The sequence below is a fragment of the Trichechus manatus genome, unplaced genomic scaffold (genome assembly GCF_000243295.1).
Source record: "Trichechus manatus latirostris isolate Lorelei unplaced genomic scaffold, TriManLat1.0 scaffold00015, whole genome shotgun sequence".
Classification (NCBI taxonomy): Eukaryota; Metazoa; Chordata; class Mammalia; order Sirenia; family Trichechidae; genus Trichechus; species Trichechus manatus.
Genome location: NW_004443951.1, coordinates 21,299,285 through 21,316,792, shown reverse-complemented (window position 1 = coordinate 21,316,792; position 17,508 = coordinate 21,299,285). Strand labels below are relative to the sequence as shown.

Genomic DNA, 17,508 nt, shown 5'->3' with positions numbered 1-17,508 from the left:
TTATTTCATGTCTTCTTCTATAGACTAGAATAACATTTCCCATTCTACCTTTTGGGAGTAGAGAATTAAGTAGTACCTAAAACTCGGATGAAGACGAGTCTCTATGAGTTTATAGTAACAACAGAAAGATAACTTCCTTCTCTGTCTTCTGTTTACATTAAAGTTTCCCTCTCCTGCCATTTTTCTGCTGTATGAGTCAGGTGGTAAAGTGGAGCTTACTGAAATCACTATTAAATTTTACTTTACAGTCTGTGCACCAGAGCATGATGGAGTCAAAAGACTTGGTACCAGAATGTAGGAAGTGGTGGTTGAGGTAAGAGTGGGAAGGTAGGCTGTAGCCCTTTATATAAGCCTTATTCAGGTTCAATTTTTGAAGTAACTGCCAAATATTCTTGCGGGTTTCTAAATTCTAACCTGAAGTTCTAAAAAAATGCATCATGTTAAACTCTGCAAGAATTCTCTTTTCAGACTAATGTTACTAGTAAACGGAAGCCACTAAAGATTGATTAGAAGTTCTTATCCCCATTATCTCAGATTTTCTTTCACAAATTACTTTCCTTTGTACTGTTTAGAAATTAAAATATTTTGTGTGTTTTGGTTATTGTAGATTTACTTTTTACTGTAAGCTAAGAAACTGGCTTAACAATATACCCTTAAGTATTTTGCTGAAGTTTCTACATTTGAACAAAAGATCAAAGGAAATCCCCGCTCCCCTTTTGGTATAAAATAGCTAGTGTTCCACAGCTACAATATAGAGAAGACTCAGTTTCTGTTAATTGCCAGAATTCATTCATTGTGTTAATTTACTGTATTTAGTGCCAATATGTCATTTTGAAGACTTCAGTGTAATTCCTAAAGTGTATTTGTGAGATAATTATGCTTAAATTTTTATATAAAAATAGTATCATACATATTTGCTTCTCCTTCCCCCCCGAGTATCTTCACTAATATCCCATTTGGTCTCTGTAACAGCCCTGAGACTATTATCCCATTTTTATAAAGAAACTAAAGTCGGAGAGGTCAGGTAATTTTCATAACAACCTAGTGGCAGAGTAGGACTGTAAAGTCTTATCTACTTATTTCTTCTCCATTATTTATGTTACCACATATTTTAAAGGTTTCTCAAGTTGGCAGTTTCCCAATTCGAACTTACTTCATAATACTATGAGCACCTTTGCTACTGTAGATAACTAGATGCATTACTGTTGCAGAGTTCTTCCTCTAGTTTCATGCCTGCATGATAAACATTCTAATAAGGTACACTTTGTCATAGTACCTTTTGAGATAAGAAATAAAACTTTATAGTTCCTCAATTTGTCGTTTTGTTAACTAGCATACTAAAATTTCATTACAACTCTAAATATATCAATTAATTGTGTCATATTAGTAAGGTGTTAAAGTGAAGAGACATGATGATAAGTGATGTTCCTCATTCAAAGCTTCCCTTTGAAGCATAGGTTTTGGCAGTTGTGAACCTAAAAGTAGTTGAGTGTTAAAATTGTCCAGTGTACTGTAGAATTCTGACACCATTCTCTTAAGGCTCTGAAGTAGATTATCAAATGTCCAATGTAATTATTCATAAAGGAGTTTCTGTATTTGATGCCGTGGTAAAAATCTTCAGTAGTTCATTATTTGGTACTCTTTTAATTAAATTTTACTGTTTGAGGAGATTGCAGAGATTGTTCAATTCAATCTTATAGTTGGTATCTTCCCTGACAATTGCTCACATAGCTGCTCTTTGAATAGTTTAGCAATAAGCTTAGATACTTTACAGGATATCTCCATTTTTTTTTTAATTTAAAAATTTTTTATATTTATTTTACTTAGTGCCTTTTAAAATCGTTATTTTATTGTGGTAAAAATATACGTAACAAAACATACACCATCTCAACAATTTCTGCATGTACAATTCAGTGACATTGATTATATTCTTCAAATTGTACATCCATTCTCACTATCTTTTTCCAAATCATTCTACCACCATTAACATAAACCTAGTGCCCCCTAAGGAAAAACTCCCCCTTCCCCCCTCCATCCCACCCTTGATAACCACTAATAATATTTGGTTTCTGTATCTTTGCTTAGTTCATATAAGTGAAATCATACAATATTTGTCCTTTTGTGACTGACTTAATGTTTTCAGGTTCAGCCATGTAGTGGCGTGCATCAGGACTTCATTTCTTTTTATGGCTGAGTAGTATTCCGTTGTGTGTATATACCGCACGTTCTTTATCCATTCATCTATTGATGGGTATTTCGGTTGTTTCCATGTTTTGGCTATTGCATACAGTGCTGCAGTGACATTGGTGTACAGGTTTCTGTTTGGATTCCTGCCTTCACCACTTCTGAGTATATACCTAGGATTGGGAATGCTGGATCGTGTGGTAGTTCTATGTTCAACGTTGTGAGGAACCAGCAAACTGTTTTCCACAATGGCTATACCATTTTACATTTTGACCAGCAATGGATGAGGGTTCCAGTTTCTCTATGACCTTGCCAACACATGTTATTTTCCATTTTTTGATCATTGCCATTCTAATGCATCTCTCTAATGGCTAATGATGGTGAGCATCTTTTCATATGTTTGTTGGCCATTCGAATATCCTGTTTAGTAAAGATACCCACTTGTGAACAACTCTCCTGGCTAGAAAATGTTGGAAATTTTTGTTCCAGAATCTGCTGTTGTTGTTAGGTGCTGTCGAGTTGATTCCTACTCATAGTGACCTTACGTACAACAGAATGAAACACTGCCCAGTCCTGTACCATCCTCGCAATGCTATGTTTGAGCCCATTGTTATAGCCACTGTGTCAGTCCATCTCATTGAGGGTCTTCCTCTTTTTCCCTGACCCTCTACTTTACCAGGCATGATATCCTTCTCCGGGGACAGGTCCCTCCTGATCGCATGTCCAAAGTACGTGAGGTGAAGTCTTGCCATCCTCGCTTCTAAGGATCATTCTGGCTGTACTCCTTCCAAGACAGAGTTATTTGTTCTTGTGGCAGTCCATGGTATATTATTAGCCAACACCATAATTCAAATGCATCAGTTCTTCAGTCTTCCTTATTCTTTGTCCAGCTTTCGCATGTATATGAGGCAATTGAAAATACCATGGCTTGGGCCGGGCACAGCTTTGTCCTCAAAGTAACACGTTTCTTTTTAACACTGTAAAGAGGTCTTTTGTAGCATATTTGCCCAGTGCAATACATTGATTTCTTGACTGCTGCCTCCATGGGCACTGACTGTGGACCAACTAAAATAAAATCCTTGACAACTTAATATTTTTCCTGTTTATCATGATGTTGCTTATTGGTCCAGTGGTGAAGATTTATGTTTTCTTTATGTTGGGTGTAATCCATACCTGATGCCACATTCATCTTCATATAGTCCAGCTTCTTGTATTATTTCCTCAGCCTGCAGATTGAATAAGTATGATGAAAGTATACAACCTGACGCATACCTTTGCTGATTCTAAACTATACAATGTCCCCTTGTTCTGTTTGAACAACTGCCTCTTGATCTACATACAGGTTCCGCGTGAGCACAATTAAGTGTTCTGGAATTCCCATTCTTGGCAATGTTATCCATAATTTGTTATGATCTATATAGTCAAATACCTTTGCATAGTCAATAAAACACAGGTAAACATCTTTCTAGTATTCTCTGCTTTCAGCCAAGATCCATCTGACATCAGCAATGATGTCCCTCGTTCCACACCCTCTTCTGAATCTGGCTTGAATTTCTGGCAGTTCCCTGTTGCTGCAGCTGTTTTTGTCTGATCTCAGCAAAGTTTTACTTGCGTGTGGTATTAATGATATTGTTTGATAATTTCTGTATCCTGTTGGATCACCTTTCTTTGGAATGGCACAAATATGGATCTCTTCCAGTTAGTTGGCTAGGTAGCTGTCTTCCAAGTTTCTTGGCATAGATGAGCAAGCACTTCCAGCGCTTCATCCATTTGTTGAAACATCTCAGTTTGTAATCCATCAGATCCTGGAACCTTGTTTTTCCCCAATGCCTTCAATGCAGCTTGGACTTCTTCGTTTAGTACCATCGGTTCTTGATCATATGCTACCTCTGAATTGTTTGAATGTTGACCAGTTCTTTTTGGTATAGTGACTCTGTATTCCTTCTATATTCTTTTGATGCTTCCTACATTGTTCGATATTTTGCCCATGGAATCCTTTACTCTTGCAACTTGAGGCTTGAATTTTTTCTTTAGTTCTTTCAGCTTGAGAAATGTTGAGGGTATTCTTCTCTTTTAGCTTTCTATCTCCAGATCTTTGCACATTTTATTATAATATTTGCTTTGTGTTCTTGAGCCGCCCTTTAAAATCTTCTGTTCAACTCTTTGACTTCATCATTTCTTCTGTTCGCTTTAGCTACTCGACGTTCAAGAGCAAGTTGCAGAGTCTCTTCTGACGATCATTTTGGTTGTTTCTTTCCTGTCTTTTTAATGACCTTCTGCTTTTCTTCATGTATGTTGTCTTTGATGTCATTCCACAGCTTGTCTTCATAGTGTTCAGTGCTTCAAGTTGAGATGGTCTCTAAATTCAGGTAGGATATACTCAAGGTTGTACTTTGGCTCTAGTGGGTTTGTTTTAATTTTCTTCAGCTTCAGCTTGAACTTGCATATGAGCAGTTGATTGTTCCACAGTTGCCCCCGGTCTTATTCTGACTAATGATATTGAGCTTCTCCATCATCTTTCTACAGATGTAGTCAGTTTGATTCCTGTGTATTCCATCCAGTGAGGTCCACATGTATAGTTGCCATTTATGTTGTTGCAAAAAGGTTATTTGCAATGAGTAAGTTGTTAGTCTTGCAAAACTCAATCATGCGGTCTCCAACATTGTTTCTATCACCAAGGCCATATTTTCCAACTACTGATCCTTCTTCTTTTTTCAGCTTTCACATTCCAGTCACCAGTGATTATCATTGTATCTTGATTGCATGTTTGATCAATTTCAGACTGCAGAAGCTGGTAAAAAATCTTCAGTTTCTTCATTTTTAGCATTAATGGTTGGTACATAAATTTGAATAATAGTCCCATTGACTGGTCTTCCTTGTAGGCATATGGATATTATCCTACCACTGACAGCGTTGTACTTCCAGATAGATCTTGAAATGATCTTTTGACCATGAATGTGTCACCATTTCTCTTCAATTGTCTTTCCCGGCATAGTACACCATATGATTATCTGATTCAAAATGGCCGATACCAGTCCATTTCAGCTCACTAATGCCTAGGATATCGATGTTTACGTGTTCTATTTCATTTTTAATGACTTTCAATTTTCCTAGATTCATACTTCATACATTCCATGTTCCTGTTATTAATGGATGTTTGCAGCTGTTTCTTCTTATTGCGAGTCGTGCCACATCAGCAAAGGAAGTTCCCGAAAGCTTGACTCCATCCATGTTGTTAAGGTCGACTATCCTTTGAGAAGGCGGCTCTTCCCCAGTTGTCTTTTATGTGCGTTCCATCCTGAGGGGCTTATCTTCTGGCACTATATCAGAAAACATTCTGCTACTATCCATAATGTGTTCGCTGGCCAGTTTTTTTCAGAAGTAGGTCACCAGCTCCTTCTTCCTAGTCTGTCTTATTCTGGAAGCTGCACTGAAACTTGTCCACCAATGGTGACCCTGCTGGTATTTGAAATACTGGTGGCAAAGCGTCTAGCATTACAGCAGTATGCAAGCCACCACAGTACGACAAACTGATAGACAAGTGGTGGATCTACCTCCCTGTATTTTCCCCTGGAAACCCTGGTGGCGTAGTGGTTAAGAGCTACAGCTGCTAACGAAAAGGTCGGCAGTTCAAATCCACCAGGCTCTCCTTGGAAACTCCATGGGGCAGTTCTACTCTGTCCTATAGGGTCACAATGAGTCGGAATCAACTTGATGGCAACGGGTTTGGTTTCAGGTTTATATTTTCTCCATTATTTTTCCTAGTTCTACCAACCAATACTAGTTAAATTTTCAAGTCAGTTTTTCATGAGTCCATCGGAATAGATGGAGACTGCTCTGATTTTCCTTTGAGTCCTTCATATTCTAAAGTCCTTAGTTTAATTGTTTTACTCATATCACATTAGTTTCTATCATGATTACCTTCCTCTGGGTATTTTTTTTAAGGGTCTCTCAAATTTTTCCCAGTTGAACAGAGTACTCCAGAGTGTGCAATCACCTGTTTAATATATGATGAGATGGTTATCTGCTTTATTCTGGGTACTTAAATGTGTAGTAATATAACCACAATCCTTTAATTTTAGGAAGGCCACTTCTCACTATTAGTTCATCTTGGACTTGTAGTCACCTAAAGCCCCTTTCTACAAGAGCGATCAGTGAGTGGAAATCTTCTAATTTGTTCTTACTCCTGTTGAAGATTCCAAATCTTAAGTGTTTAGACTTGATAATTATGCTTACCATGTTACGTTATCATTTAGTTCATTGTTGTACCTTGTCAGTATTAACACACTAGTTTCTGTTGTTACCATGTGAGGCATGTCTCCCAAGTATATGTCATTTGAGAGTTCTTCATTATACTATATATGGGGAACTGGATATGTTTACTTTCCTTATATTATTGATAGTTTTCTAGTTGAGGAACTTTAGAAGTTATTCTGAAATGAGAATTTCCATGAATGTCCAAGTTATCTTGGAAAATGTAAAGGAACTTGCCCTGCCACACATTACAGCATTTTAAAACACCCTAATAACAGTGAAAACATGGTACTGGCACAAGAACAGATAAAATAGACCAGTAGGACAATACAGAGGACTTAGAGCCAGATTCATTTCTATATGAGAACTTAAAAAGATAAAAATGGCATTACAAATTGATTGGATAAGTATAGACTGTTTAGTAGATTATGTGAGGAAACTGGCTCACTATATGGAGAAAAATAAAATTGGGTCCTTATATAACACTATTTATAAAGAAGGACTTCAGATGAATTAATGACCAAAATAATATAGGTAAGACTATAGAGTTAATAAAACGTATCTTTGTGACTTAGTATTACGGAAGTATTTCTTAAAGAAAACCTCAAAAGCCTAAAGTTATAAGATGAAAAATGATTAATTTGTTGATACAAAACTGAGGATTTCATTTCAAAAGATAAATGGACATTGTGAACAGACAGGTTACGTTTGGGAGAAGATATTTGCAATAACTAAACTTGTCAATGAATTAATATACCTAGAATATAAAAGAAATTCCTTCAATTTAAGAAGACTGCGACCTCAATTTTAAAAATGAACAAACAAACAGAATTCACAAAATAGGAAACATAGAAGGCTAACACACGTGAAAGGATACTCAAATTCCTCAGTAATAAGAGGAATCTAAATTAAAACAAGCTTCCAGTTTCTACCCATTTTTTTGTAGTTGTTAGTTGTCACTGAGTCAATTCTAACTCATAATGACACATTTGCAGAGTAGAATTGCTCCATAGCATTTTGAAGGCTGTGACCTTTCAGAATCAGATCACCAGGCCTGTCTTCCATGGCACCTCTGGATGAGTTCGATTAGGCTAGCAAAAATTAGAAGTCTGGGTAATTCCAAATTTTGGCTAGGATATAGGGAAATAGGAACCTCCAGTAGCATAGGTTAGTGCAACCATTCTGAACACTTTGGTAGTTCTTCATCATTTATTTGATAAGATTAACTTTGATCTAACAGTTCTGGTCCTGGGTACATACCATACCCAGAGAGTGATTTTCACATAGGTCCCTAGGGAGACATCTAAGGAGATATTTATTGCAGCATTGTTTTTGGTTATTACAAGTTGATAGGATTTGTAACTTTTTAACACTGTATTGTTTCAGAGTGGTTTAGTGTACCAGTAAGAAACAACAAACTAAGTGTACCGTAGTCTACGACAAATCCGATCAGCATCTTATCTCTAAAATCTACAAGATTCTGCAAAACCTCAACAACAAAAGACAAACAACCCAATTAAAAAGTAGGCAAAGGTTATGAATGGGCAGTTGGTCGAAGAAGACATTCAGGCAGCTAACAGACACATGAGGAAATGCTCATGATCATTAGCCATTAGAGAAATGCAAATCAAAACTACAATGAGATACCATCTAACCCCAACAAGGCTAGCATTAATCCAAAAAACACAAAATCATAAATGTTAGAGAGGTTGTGGAGAGACTGGAACACTTACACACTGTTGGTGGGAACGTAAAGTGGTACAAACACTTCAGAAATCAATTTGGCGCTTCCTTAAAATGCTACAAATAGAAGTACCATACGATCCAGCAGTCCTGCTCCTTGGAATATACCCTAGAGAAATAAGAGCCATTACATGAATAGATATACGCACACCCATGTTCATTGCAGCACTGTTAACGATAGCAAAAAGATGGAAACAACCTAGGTGCCCATCAACGGACGAATGGATAAACAAATTATGGTATATTCACACAATGGAATACTATGCAACGATAAAGAACAACAATGAATCCGTGAAACATAACGTGGAGGAATCTGGAAGGTATTATTCACTAATTAGAAAGTGGACAAGAATTATCTTAGGTGAAGGGAAGGACAGTACACACTACAGGGGAAGTCAGCACAACTGGACTAAACCAAAGCTAAGAAGTTTCCTGAATACAACCAAACACATCGAGGGACAGAGTAGCAGGGGTGGAGGTCTGGGGACTATGGTTTCAGGGGACATCTAGGTCAATTGGAAAACAAAGTTTACTAAGAAAATGTTCTGCATCCCCACTTTGGTGAGTGGCGTCTGGGGTCTCAAAAGCTAGTGAGTGGCCATCTAAGATACATCAGTTGGTCCCAACCCACCTAGAGTCAAGGAGAACGCAGAACACCATAGACACAAGGGAAGTATTAGCCCAAGAGACAGAAAGAGCCATATAAACTAGAGACTTCATCAGCCTGAGACCAGAAGAACTAAATGGTGCCCAGCTACCACCAATGACCGCTCTGACAGGGAACACAACAGAGAGTCCCTGATGGAGCAGGAGAAAAGTGGGGTGCAGAATTCAAATTCTAGTAAAAAGACCATACTTAATGGTTTGATTGAGACTGGAGGGACCCTGGAAGACACGGCCCCCGGACTCCCTGTTAGCCCAAAACTAAAACCATTCCCGAGGCCAACTTTTCAGACATAGACCAGACTATAGGACCTAAAATGATACTCGTGAGGAGTGTGTTTCTTAGCTCAAGTTGATAGATGAGACTAAACGGGCAGCTCCTGTCCGAAGGTTAGATGAAAAGGCAGAGAGGGTTAGGAGCTGGTTGAATAGACGTGGGAAATCCGGGGTGGAAAGGAAGAGTGTGCTGTCACAATATAGGGAGAGCAACTAGAGTCACAAAACAATGTATGTATAAATTTTTGTATGAGAGACTAACTTGAATTGTAACCTTTCACTTAAAGCACAACAATAAATATATATATGTATTTATAAGTGTACCGTGGCAAGATGGATAGGTTTTTGAAACCTAGTGCAGAGGGTAAAGGTAAGAATACATACAAACAGAAGAATGCACATCAGCACACTGAAAGAATGGCTTGTTGGAAAGGGGATGGGGATTGGAAATTGAGATGGAAGGAAGTAAATCAGTTAGAAGAAGGGTCTTATACAGATGAATGATGATAATGTATCATGAACTGAAGAGTATGGTTAACTCAGTCTTTTGTACCTGAGGACTAAAAGCAGGGTTTGGGGACTCATTTGATGGTGGTATGTAAATTCAGTTGGAGAAGAGAAAATTAAAGGCATAAAAACAAGAAACATAAAATAATCCAGGTACTAGGACATGAAGTCTTAATTTAGGATAGTTGTAATGAGGAATAGGAAGTAAAAGACTGATGCAAGAAGTACTGCCAAGAGATGGAATCAAGAGCTAATTGGCGAGCGGCCATCTGAGATACATCTGTTGGTCCCATCCTGTCTGGAGCAGTGAAGAATGAAGAAAACCAAGGACACAAGGAAAATATTAGTCCAAAGGGCTAAACGACCTTGTGAACCACAGCCTCCACCAGCCTGAGCCCAGAAGAACTAGATTGTGCCCGGCTACCACCACTGACTGCTCTGACAGTGATTGCGATCGTGGGTCCCGGACAGAGCCAGAGAAAAATGTAAAACAAAATTCAGATTCACACACACACAAAAAAAGAACACACAGACTGGAGGAACCCCCAAGACTATGGCCCCAGTCACCCTGTTAACTCAGAGCTGAAGCCACTCCCAAAATCCATCTTTCACCCAAAGGTTAGACAGACCTATTAAACAGTAACACAGATGAGGAACGTGCTTCTTGATTCAGTCAAGTATATGAGCCAGATGGGCAACGCCTGCCCAAAAGCAAAGGTGAGAAGGCAGGGAGGGACAGGAAAACTGGACAAATGGACACAGGGAACCCGGGTTGGAAAAGGGAAAGAGGGAGCGTGCTAACACAATACGGGGATTTCAACCAATGTCACAAAATAATTTGTGTGTAAATTTTTGAATGAGAAACTAATTTGCACTGTAAACTTTCAGCTAAAGCATAATTTAAAAAACAAAAACTAATTGAATGAAGAGATGAGCCAGGTTTTGAATCTGGGTAGCTGGGAAAGTGTAGGCACCATTAATTAAAGAAGAGTAGGAAAGAGGAGGGTTACCAAATTTGACTTGGGGGAAATATGGGGGTTCTACCAGTTCATTGAGGTAGACTGTCCAGTGTTAGAACATTTATTGAGAATATACTGTGTGCTGGGCATCAAAGCAGGATTTTTTTTATCGTTAAGATGTTTTGATCTTACTATTTCTGTCTCCTTCATCATTTTGATCCTAAGGCTGTTTTGACTGCGTTGCCGAGAAAAAATAGGCTTGATAGGAAGTTTTGACACAAAATAAAATTTGTAAGCTAAGCTGTACCAGTTTATTATTGAGTAAAAGAGGACAAAATACTCAAAACTTCCTGACAAATCAGTAAAACGTCACCTGAGAAAACCAGGCTGGGTAATAACGGCCACAAAAGAAAATTTACAATGACAGAATATAATTATTGAAATTTTTTTTGGACCCAAAAACTGATCAGTAAATCAAATCTTTATTGTAAAGTTTACTCTAGAAAAGACTTGATCTTGACTTAAATAGATTCAGTAAAATAAAATTGAAAGGGAGAAAAATAGAAACTTTATTCCATGTAGAAAATTGCTCTGATTATCAAGTCAGCTGAATTGTTTTTATTCCATTAAATGTTTGTTTCCCTCCCTTCCCCCTTGACTGGGCTAGATTTGAATCTTTTTTTTTTTTTCATCTTTTAAATTTATTTTAAATTACACCAGTACTATGTGAGTGTACCCTCATCATAATATATTCAGAAACCAAAAAACCAAACCGGATGTCATCAAGTCAATTCCAACTCATAGGAACCCTAAAGGACAAAGTACAACTACCCCATAGAATTTCCAAGCAGCAGCTGATGGTTTCAAACTGCCGACCTTCTGGTTAACGGCGAGCTCTTTTTTTTTTTTTTTTTTTAAATGCTTGAACATCTTTACTAATGGGGAGGTGAGTTCACAGGACTTTTGTGATTCTTTTTTTTTTTTTTTAATTTTTTCCTGTACAAAAATTTATACATACATTGTTATGTGACTCTAATTGCTCTCCCCATACTGTGACAGCACGCTCCTCCTTTCTGCCGGATTCCCCATGTCCATTCAGCCAGCTCCTAACCCTCTCTGCCTTACCATCTCATCTCCAGACAGAAGCTGCCCGTTTAGTCTCTTGTATCTATTTGAGCTAAGAGGCACACTGCTCACGAGTATCACTTTATGTCCCACAGTCCAGTCCAATCCCTGTCTGAAGAGTTGGCCTCAGAAATTGATTTAGTTAACAGGCGAGCTCTTAACCACTGCGCTTCACTAGACAAAATAAATGTCACTGTCTCCACTTCCCTCCCCAGCGGTAACTTCTCTGTTTCTCTGGTACACATCGAGATATCTTTTCAGTGTTTTTACAGGTATATGCATACAAAAATAAATATTGATTTGTGGGTATCATTCTCTACATAGTCTGCAGTTTTTTAAAAAATATACACAGCATATCATACACCCATTCGACGATTTCTACATGCACAGTTCAATGACATTGCTTACATTCTTTACGTTGTGTCACCATTCTCGCTGTCTCTCCTCATATTATTTCACCATCATTGACTTAGACTCACTGGCCCATAAACTACTCAGCTGTGCTTTAGAGTTACTATTGTCAATTTGATCTATTATAGATAATTCTTTAAAAGAGTACAATGATTAAGGCAAACATTCTTCATTAATTCAGGTAAACTGTTGTTTAGTTTGAAAATGACTTCAGGTAATAGCTTCAGTTCAAGGTTCAAAAATTTTCTCTGGGCAACAGATTCGGGGGCTCCTACAGCCTCAATGGATCCAGTAAGTCTGGATTCTATAAGAAATTTGAATTATTTTCCACATTTTCCCCCTTTTCATCAGGACTCATCTATTGAGCCCTTGTTCAGAACATTCAGTGATGGTAGCCAGGCACCATCCAGTTCTTCTGGTCTCATGGCAAAGGGAGGTAAACACTAATAACCATTGCACTCTGTATATTTACCTATTCTTGTCATTTTATGTAAGTGAGGTCATACAGTATGTCTTCTTTTGTAATTGACCTATTTCATTCAGCATAAAGTCTTCCAGATTCAGCCATGTTATAGCATGTATCGGTACTTCATTTTTCTTTATGGCTGAACAGTATTCCATTGTATGTATGTTCCACATTTTGTTTATCCACTTATCCATTGATGGACACTTAGGTTGTTTTTACTTTTTTGCTATTGTGAATAGTGCTGATATGAATATAGGTGTACATATGTCTGTTCACGTCACTGCCTTTAGGTCCCTAGGGTATATACCTTGGAGTAGAATTGCTGGGTCATATAATAGTTCTATTTTAAATTTTTTGAGGAATCGCCATACTGTTTTCTACAAGGCTGTACCATTTTACATTCCCACCAGCAGTGGGTAAAGGTTCTAATCTCTCGACATCTTTGCCAGCATTTGTTATTTTCTGTTTGTTTGATCATTGCCATTCTAATAGGGGTGAAGTGGTATCTCGTTGTAGTTTTGATTTGCATCTCTCTAATGGCTGATGACAACACTGACCATCTTTTCATGCGTTTGTTGGCCACTTGGATATCCTCTCTGGTGAAGTGTCTGTTCATGTCCTTTGCCCCATAGTCTACAATTTAAAATAGAAGCCCTGAATATTTTTCTCTGTTAGTATATAGGATCAAAATGTTTGCTTGGTAAAAATGAAGGTATCAAAATATCCTTACCAGATAGATATTATTGTAAGGATGGGGGGGATACCAGAACACTGGTGTGTTTATTGCTGTCTAGAAGCTCACAGTCTAGTAGAAGTGAAGTATATAATAATTATCATACAATGGAGTTCCAATGGAGACTCGTACTAGTTGCAGTTTGAGCACAGAGGAAAAAGCATCTGGTTCTCTGTTTGAGAAAGAGAGGGTAATATGTCAGGGAGTACTTAGAGATGATGAAAGGGATTTTTGGATCTGTTTCTAGGGAGAATATTTTGCAGACCAACTATGACCCAGCATGATTAAATGATTTACTGGCTTCATTCTTCTCTGGTTTTTTTTTTTTTTTTTTTTTTTTTTTTTGTGAAATGCATGTTTTCCCTTGCTAGAAATAATTTTTTTTTTAAATCCTAAGCCATGATCCTGAAAGCAAAAACGTTTATCATGTATGATTGTCTTTTAGAATTTTAGCAGGTTGAAACAATGCCAGAAATTACTTCAGTTAAAATTTTTGTATTGCGTTTTGCAGAGGATTGTGTGAATGTGTTTTTTCCCTTCTTTAGGGAGGTGGTTGACTCAATGGTTCAGCATTTTAAAGTAACTATATTTGGGGACCGTAGACCAGTTTATGATGGAAAAAGAAGCCTTTACACAGCCAATCCACTTCCTGTGGCAACTACTGGGGTAAGATGTGCATTTCTATATTGGAAAGCTATACTTTTGCAATGTCTACTTTTAAATACATTTATTGCTATTTTATTTTACTTCGTATGCATGTGTGTGTCATTTTATGTTTTAACTTTCTATTTTGAGGTAATTTCAAACTTAACTGCAAAAATAATGCAGAGAATTGGCTTAGACCTTTTACCCAGATTCAGCAATGTTCTTAGTGTTTGCCACATGTGTCTTATTCTCTTTTCCCTCTCTTTTATTCTCTCTTTATAGCTATAGATATAGCTATATAGAGAGAAAGATAAACATACACACTTATTTATGTTTTCATGAACTATTTGTGAGTAGATTGCATACCTCATACCCCTTTAATGCTTAATACTTCGGTGTATATTTCCTAAGAACAAGGATAAAAACCACAGTACAGTTACCAACTTCACTAAATTGATCATTGATAAGATACTTCTGTCTAATCGACATTCTGTATTCTAATTTTGCCTATTGTTCCAGTGATGGTCCTTTATAGCATTTTTTCCCCTCCATTACAAGATCCAGCCCAGGATCATGATTTTATTTAGATATATGTCTATTCTGGAACAATTCCCCAGCTTTTTATTCTGTCTTTCATGACACTGACATTGTTGAAGATTACAGGCAAGTTATTTTGATGAATGTCACTCAGTTAGAATTTGTCTGGTGCTTTCTCTCAGTTAAATTCTGGTTATGTATATTTGGCCTGAATATTACATAAGTGTTATTTCCTTATCAGTGCATCATATCAGGAGACACATGATATATGTTTGTTTCATTAATGGTGAAGTTAACTTTGATTACTTGGTTAAGTTGGTATCTGCCAAGTTTCTCCTGTCAAGTTAACTTTTTTTTCTTTGTGGTTAATAAGTATCTTGTTGGGAAATACTTTTAAGGTTCCTGTTTCTCATTAGACTCACCCACTAGTGATTAATGACTCTTACTTGACAGGATTATAACTGTGTAGTAATGGTGATTTTCTTTTTCTGTCATTCCTTTTTCATTTATTAGTTGGTATTCTACTGTAAGGGAGAGCTTTTTCTTTTCTCCTATTTATTTATCTTTATTTAACTGTTCAAATTGTCCCAGATTTGACCAGTGAGAGCCCCTTCAAGCTGACCCCTGTGACCTTTTGACTTGACACACATCTCTCTCTCTCTCTCTCTCTCTCTCTCTCTCTTTTTTTAAGCAGTTCTTACTTTCTGGCACAAGATATATTCTAGGCTTCTTTTTCCCTTCTGCAGCCTTGCAACTGACCATTTCTCAGAGGAGCCCTGGTTTCTTTTAGTTGGGGGATACAGTTTAGAAACCAAAATCTGGGTTCTGGGTGTGCTTATTGGTACTAGGGTGTCTGTTTCTAATCCTTTTCAATAGACAGAGGTAGGATAGATAGATAGATAAAAAATAGATAAGATAGATAATAAGTATTACCTAAAACCCAAAACCCATTGTCATCAAGTGGATTCCGACTCATAGTGGGTTTGAACTGCCGACCTTTTGGTTAGCAGCTGAATGCTCAACCACTGCACCAGTATTACCTATCATATAGTAAATCATATATATGTATATAAATGTATGTGTATATATGTGTGTGTGTGTTTGTGTGTATATATGTGTATGTATGTATGTAAAGGAAATCATGAGTTTACCCTGATATTTGCAGTTCCAATCTATCACCACAGGATTCTTCCTTTCTTTCCTCCATTCCATATGTGTATCTTCCTTCTTCTTTAGGAGACCCTGATTCCTAAAACATCACCATTTTTAATCATTTGCTCGATCCTACAGTAAATATAAAATAGTTTCCAAATTACTACTCCTGTACCACTACAAAAAATACCACTACAAAAAAAAAACCTATCTATAAAAGTTCAGTTTTGTTTTGTATGCAGTTTTTCCTCCCCACTCACGCCTCTCCCATACCCCCAACTTAGAAATAGTCAATATACTGCATTCAAGAGTTACTTGCAGTAGTGTTTTCTTTCCCCCTCTCCCCCAATTCAGTGTGGTTATGTTATTTATTTTAAATGCATTGGGGTGCATCTGATTCAGTTTGTATTCAGTTTTAGTTTTTTCCGCCATCCTTGTTCATTTTATTTTAAATTTTTTGATGTGTGGAACTTTACATGCTTTTAAAAATCCAAACTATACCAAAAAAATACTCAAAATTGTTACTCCATCCTTATTCTGTTAATCATTCCTTTTCATCCCTTGAAAGTAACCTATTTCTTTGTTTCTGACTCATACTACCTGTGTTTCTTTTTTTTAAATAAGCAAATATATGATCATTTTCTCAATTTCCCTTGTTTCTCACACAAAATATGACATACTATTTGTAATCTTCTGTACTTTGCTTTTTTCATTTAACACCCTAGCATGGAAATTAGTCCATAGCAATTCCAAGAGATAGTCCTCATTTTTTTTTTAATAGCTGCCTAAATGGGCATTTAGCTAGTTTCCAGTAATTTGCAAGGACAAGTAATGCTAGCATGAATAACCGTATTCTTTAAATTTAGTCCATTGAGATTGATTTTTTATTTTTGCATTGGTTTTTCTTGGATATTTTTATAAATTAAACTTAAAAACAATTGTATTTTTCTTTTTCAACATTTACCAGTTGGCTCTTTTCCTAACAGGTAGATTTAGATGTTACATTACCTGGGGAAGGTGGAAAAGATCGACCTTTCAAGGTGTCAATCAAATTTGTTTCTCGAGTGAGCTGGCATCTACTGCATGAAGTGCTGACAGGACGGACCTTGCCTGAGCCACTGGAATTAGACAAGCCAATCAGCACTAACCCTGTCCACGCTGTTGATGTGGTGCTACGACATTTGCCCTCCATGAAGTGGGTACTTCTGGCTTTTTTTTTTTTTTTATTTAGGTTTTAATGTAAGTGTGAAGGTTTCCCTCCAAAGAGTGAGTTGCATAGGCCTACCTTGGTTGATCTTCATTTGTTGTATATTTTGATTTTGTAAATTGCTCAAGAATAGCATGCATACAAGTTCATTTACAGAAGTAAGTTATAGAAAATTTGTTGAATTTTGAAACTAAATGTACATTATTAGCTTAGCTATTCTAATGAATACTTTTATAGAAAAATGTCTATCATAACACTTCCTCTTAGGAGCTATAAATCTTGAGTAAATGATATATTTTCAGATATACTCCTATAGGTAAATCACCTTGTTTTAAAAGTAGTTTCGTGTTTATATAGTAACATCAATATTAGTATTAAAATTGTGCTGAGGAGATGGGCGGGCAAAATGGCGCCCTACGCAGAAGCACCACGCTGTCCCTCCACAGCAAAGATCTGAAAAACTAAGCCGAACAGAGAATACAACAATCATGAAACCCTAAAACATCAAATGAAGAGATAAAGAACTCAGCCAAGCACCAAATGGAGTGAGAAAACTGGCAGAGAACGGAGAGCGAGGAGAGATTCATGCAGAGGTCCCCTACCAGCTAACGCAGCGCGGATCCGCCATCTTGGACTCCTATCGGAG

The 17,508-nt window shown here is 37.1% G+C and overlaps 1 protein-coding gene across 4 annotated transcripts in view; it reads left to right on the top strand.

Moving 5' to 3' along the window:
• LOC101344199 (protein argonaute-3) overlaps window positions 1-17,508 on the top strand; it is a 194,706-nt gene that overhangs the window by 68,368 nt on the left and 108,830 nt on the right. For 2 of the 4 annotated variants that reach the window (XM_023727237.1, XM_023727238.1), the window contains 3 exons: window positions 249-313; window positions 13,867-13,987; window positions 16,642-16,850. In XM_023727237.1, coding sequence (XP_023583005.1) covers window positions 264-313; window positions 13,867-13,987; window positions 16,642-16,850 — 380 coding nt within the window. In that variant the 5' untranslated portion in view covers window positions 249-263. The remainder of the gene's footprint in view (window positions 1-248; window positions 314-13,866; window positions 13,988-16,641; window positions 16,851-17,508) is intronic. The other 2 variants (XM_004371946.2, XM_023727236.1) reach the window with 1 other exon arrangement.